Raw genomic sequence first — 4,787 nt, 5'->3', positions numbered from 1 at the left:
AAATATCTAACACCTTTTCGATAAAATTATCAGTAATTACCAATTTAATGCATTATTTAAAATGTCCCTCAAAAAATAATAAATTAGGCTACCATAAACTTCTAATGCTAGCCTATCCCCTTGACATGATTTTCTTTTTTTTCTTTTGAAATATGTTAATTACATTGTTATAAACTTAAAAACATGGCGCTTATGTCCGTCTACTCATTTATAGTTGAGATAAGTCATATTGAATTTAACTGGAAATTTTGAACTTTGAATTTTTTTGAGCGGGGGTGGTTTGACTTTGAATCCGTAAAAACCCAAGTTACTTAATATACAAGAATCCAATGTCATTCGGTTCCATGATTAATTTTATGGACAATAATTAATTTATTTTAATAAATTTATTTTTACTATAGCTATGTTCTGTTGATTTAGGTGCTCGTCTGACTTCGGTTGCATGACGACGCTACATTAAACCAATTAATGTTGCATGACTTAGGCTAAACATGTATTTTTGTTGGTAATAAACTAAACCTAAAAAATTTTAGGGGATTTAAGTAATAATTTCTTCGATTTTATAGTGTTTTTTTAATTAAATGGAAATAAAAAATATATATAATAAATTTCTAAAAATACAATATAACACACAGAAAATATATCTACACTCCTGGTGGGACAGGCTCATTATGTTGAGCGGGTTGAGGGGGATGTCCCTGGCGAGGCATCACGTCAGGGGCTCGATGGGTTAAGTTCTGATGCTGGAGAATGATGTAGTGGTGCAGTGGGAGTTTTTGAGGGATTTGTTGAGGGGCTTGGGGGAGTAACAGGCTTGTTGATGTTGGTTGTATTGGGTGACGGGAAACTTGATTAAAAAAATGTGGATGGTACAATGGGAAAATGGTATTATGAGGCGGAATGAGGTATTGGAGTGAGGTTTGGTGGTTAAAATAATTGGGAGGAGGGAATATGCCAGGGTAGGAGTGTTGTGGTAGTACCGGGTGTCGTTGTGGTAGGCCTAGTGCGGAAGTTTGTTGAAGTAGTTGTTGTTGAGGTGGGGGTGGTGGCGGTTGTTGTTGAGGTGGGTGTGGTGGTGGTGGTTGTTAAGGTGGGGGAGGTGGTGGTTGTTGAGCCGGGGGTGTTGGTGTGAGTGAAGGTAGTTGTGGTGGTGGTGTTGGTGGGATGGATGGTGATCGTCTGGGTCTCCTAGGTGGTCCCCTCGACCCCCGATTGCCTGAGCCCCTCCTGCACACCCCTAGTGCACCGTAGTCTAGATGGCTTGTTTTCATACATGTATTTCCTACATTCTCTTGTTTGGCGTACGTTTGTTTTTTAATGTCTAAACCGACATGGCAAGACCCATGTTAAGTTTTAAGTTTACCTTATGACATTGTAACGCAATACATGGAATTTTGAAATAAACCAACAAAAATACTATCCTAATATTCAGATAAGTAGCAGTTGATTAACAACTTACGCAGTAGGCCACCGACCAATCCATGGGACTCGGGCAGCGACGCCCCGCATCATTCTACAGAATTCGATGCTGGACCCACCCCTGCCCGAAGATGGGATCAACATGGTCAACCTGATGCTGAAATCCATATCAACCTGAAAATTTGTCTGTGTTACTCAAGGTCCCACTATAACATCATAAATCTGTCATGCAAATGTTCCAGACATGCTTCTGTTATCAGATGGTGATGTAGATGTCATTGAAGTGTCTTAAAAAAAGACTACCAAAAAGGCTCGTGTAAATGAGATTTTAAAATATAGTTTGGTTGTACGTCCTTTGATCCTCATGAAATTTACATATAAGATGCTTGCAAATAATGCAATATTTAAAAATAGGTACTTAATATGATGGGACACCCAACTATTTGGTTCTTTTGTTGTAATGTTAGGTTTATAATGCCCACAAATTAATACAATATAGGAATAATTTGCTTTCCAAGTAATGTTAAATACAATACTGACATTTTTTTGTTTAATGTTTGTTTAATAAAAATGTGGTTACGATTAACTTTACATTTATCTAATGTGCGTGGATTAAAAAGTAACATCTATGAAAAAGTAGCTAAAATTGTAGCTGTAGCTACATTTCAATGTAGGCCTAGCTGTAGTTGTAGCTAACTACTTTTTTGAAAATGTAGCAGTAGTTGTACTAGTTGTAGCTAGCTACATTTTAAAAGTAGCTTCCCCAATACTGTTAATTCCTACAATGGATTCTGATTAGGCTACTTATTGTAAGAAAAAGTTAAAATACAGTAGTTACTTGCATTGTTTTGTTTGAACTTAAAATATCACTTCAACAGGCGTGCACAACACAATGTGAGGATATCCACTTACTTGAGATAGTGACATCTCAAATATAGGCATACACAATCTACCGAACATCACGAACAATTTGTAAGCTACACAATTAAGTTACATAATTAAAGCCACGGATACTTACACTGAACAATAATGCGTTTAACTTTTAGCGATTAAAAGAACGCACTATGCTAGAATACTATGAAAGCGTTGGTTATGAAAAGCAATAAATAGCGCATTAGCAGCCGTTGGCAAAACACCACGTGTTGACTTTGGTAATTATCAATTTAATGCATTATTTAAATTTGGCCTCAAGAAAATATTAAATTACCATAAATTTCTATTGCTGGCCTACCCCCTTGGTACGATTTCATTTTTTTCTTTTGAAATATGTTTATTACATTGTTATGAACTAGAAAACAAGTCGTTTATGTTCTAAGACTCATTTATAGTTGAAATATGTCACTTTGATTTTCACTGGTGTGACCTCGGTTCCATAAGAACCCAACTTACTAAAAATCGATTTTTTTCGTTTGTACATATTAGTTACTTCTTCATAAAAAATATCTAACACCTTTTCGATAAAATTATCAGTAATTACCAATTTAATGCATTATTTAAAATGTCCCTCAAAAAATAATAAATTAGGCTACCATAAACTTCTAATGCTAGCCTATCCCCTTGACATGATTTTCTTTTTTTTCTTTTGAAATATGTTAATTACATTGTTATAAACTTAAAAACATGGCGCTTATGTCCGTCTACTCATTTATAGTTGAGATAAGTCATATTGAATTTAACTGGAAATTTTGAACTTTGAATTTTTTTGAGCGGGGGTGGTTTGACTTTGAATCCGTAAAAACCCAAGTTACTTAATATACAAGAATCCAATGTCATTCGGTTCCATGATTAATTTTATGGATAATAATTAATTTATTTTAATAAATTTATTTTTACTATAGCTATGTTCTGTTGATTTAGGTGCTCGTCTGACTTCGGTTGCATGACGACGCTACATTAAACCAATTAATGTTGCATGACTTAGGCTAAACATGTATTTTTGTTGGTAATAAACTAAACCTAAAAAATTTTAGGGGATTTAAGTAATAATTTCTTCGATTTTATAGTGTTTTTTTAATTAAATGGAAATAAAAAATATATATAATAAATTTCTAAAAATACAATATAACACACAGAAAATATATCTACACTCCTGGTGGGACAGGCTCATTATGTTGAGCGGGTTGAGGGGGATGTCCCTGGCGAGGCATCACGTCAGGGGCTCGATGGGTTAAGTTCTGATGCTGGAGAATGATGTAGTGGTGCAGTGGGAGTTTTTGAGGGATTTGTTGAGGGGCTTGGGGGAGTAACAGGCTTGTTGATGTTGGTTGTATTGGGTGACGGGAAACTTGATTAAAAAAATGTGGATGGTACAATGGGAAAATGGTATTATGAGGCGGAATGAGGTATTGGAGTGAGGTTTGGTGGTTAAAATAATTGGGAGGAGGGAATATGCCAGGGTAGGAGTGTTGTGGTAGTACCGGGTGTCGTTGTGGTAGGCCTAGTGCGGAAGTTTGTTGAAGTAGTTGTTGTTGAGGTGGGGGTGGTGGCGGTTGTTGTTGAGGTGGGTGTGGTGGTGGTGGTTGTTAAGGTGGGGAGGTGGTGGTTGTTGAGCCGGGGGTGTTGGTGTGAGTGAAGGTAGTTGTGGTGGTGGTGTTGGTGGGATGGATGGTGATCGTCTGGGTCTCCTAGGTGGTCCCCTCGACCCCCGATTGCCTGAGCCCCTCCTGCACACCCCTAGTGCACCGTAGTCTAGATGGCTTGTTTTCATACATGTATTTCCTACATTCTCTTGTTTGGCGTACGTTTGTTTTTTAATGTCTAAACCGACATGGCAAGACCCATGTTAAGTTTTAAGTTTACCTTATGACATTGTAACGCAATACATGGAATTTTGAAATAAACCAACAAAAATACTATCCTAATATTCAGATAAGTAGCAGTTGATTAACAACTTACGCAGTAGGCCACCGACCAATCCATGGGACTCGGGCAGCGACGCCCCGCATCATTCTACAGAATTCGATGCTGGACCCACCCCTGCCCGAAGATGGGATCAACATGGTCAACCTGATGCTGAAATCCATATCAACCTGAAAATTTGTCTGTGTTACTCAAGGTCCCACTATAACATCATAAATCTGTCATGCAAATGTTCCAGACATGCTTCTGTTATCAGATGGTGATGTAGATGTCATTGAAGTGTCTTAAAAAAAAGACTACCAAAAAGGCTCGTGTAAATGAGATTTTAAAATATAGTTTGGTTGTACGTCCTTTGATCCTCATGAAATTTACATATAAGATGCTTGCAAATAATGCAATATTTAAAAATAGGTACTTAATATGATGGGACACCCAACTATTTGGTTCTTTTGTTGTAATGTTAGGTTTATAATGCCCACAAATTAATACAATATAGGAATAATTTGCTT

At 36.8% G+C, this 4,787-nt stretch overlaps 1 protein-coding gene across 1 annotated transcript; it reads right to left on the bottom strand.

The window, feature by feature from the left end:
* Positions 1 to 1,000: 1,000 nt before the first annotated feature.
* On the bottom strand, positions 1,001 to 4,442 carry LOC128984742 (hybrid signal transduction histidine kinase G-like). Its single transcript, XM_054404089.1, has 6 exons — positions 4,331 to 4,442; positions 3,837 to 4,082; positions 3,505 to 3,652; positions 2,332 to 2,368; positions 1,476 to 1,593; positions 1,001 to 1,227 (listed from the first exon to the last, which is right to left on the bottom strand). Exons 1-6 carry the CDS (start codon positions 4,440 to 4,442, stop codon positions 1,001 to 1,003), a joined length of 888 nt encoding a protein of 295 aa, XP_054260064.1.
* Between the last annotated feature and the right edge of the window lie 345 nt (positions 4,443 to 4,787).

This window comes from Macrosteles quadrilineatus, unplaced genomic scaffold (genome assembly GCF_028750875.1).
Source record: "Macrosteles quadrilineatus isolate MER2022 unplaced genomic scaffold, UCM_ALF_1.0 Scaffold_2__2_contigs__length_208266976, whole genome shotgun sequence".
In the NCBI taxonomy this organism is placed as follows: Eukaryota; Metazoa; Arthropoda; class Insecta; order Hemiptera; family Cicadellidae; genus Macrosteles; species Macrosteles quadrilineatus.
This window is presented reverse-complemented; position numbering and strand designations above follow the sequence as displayed.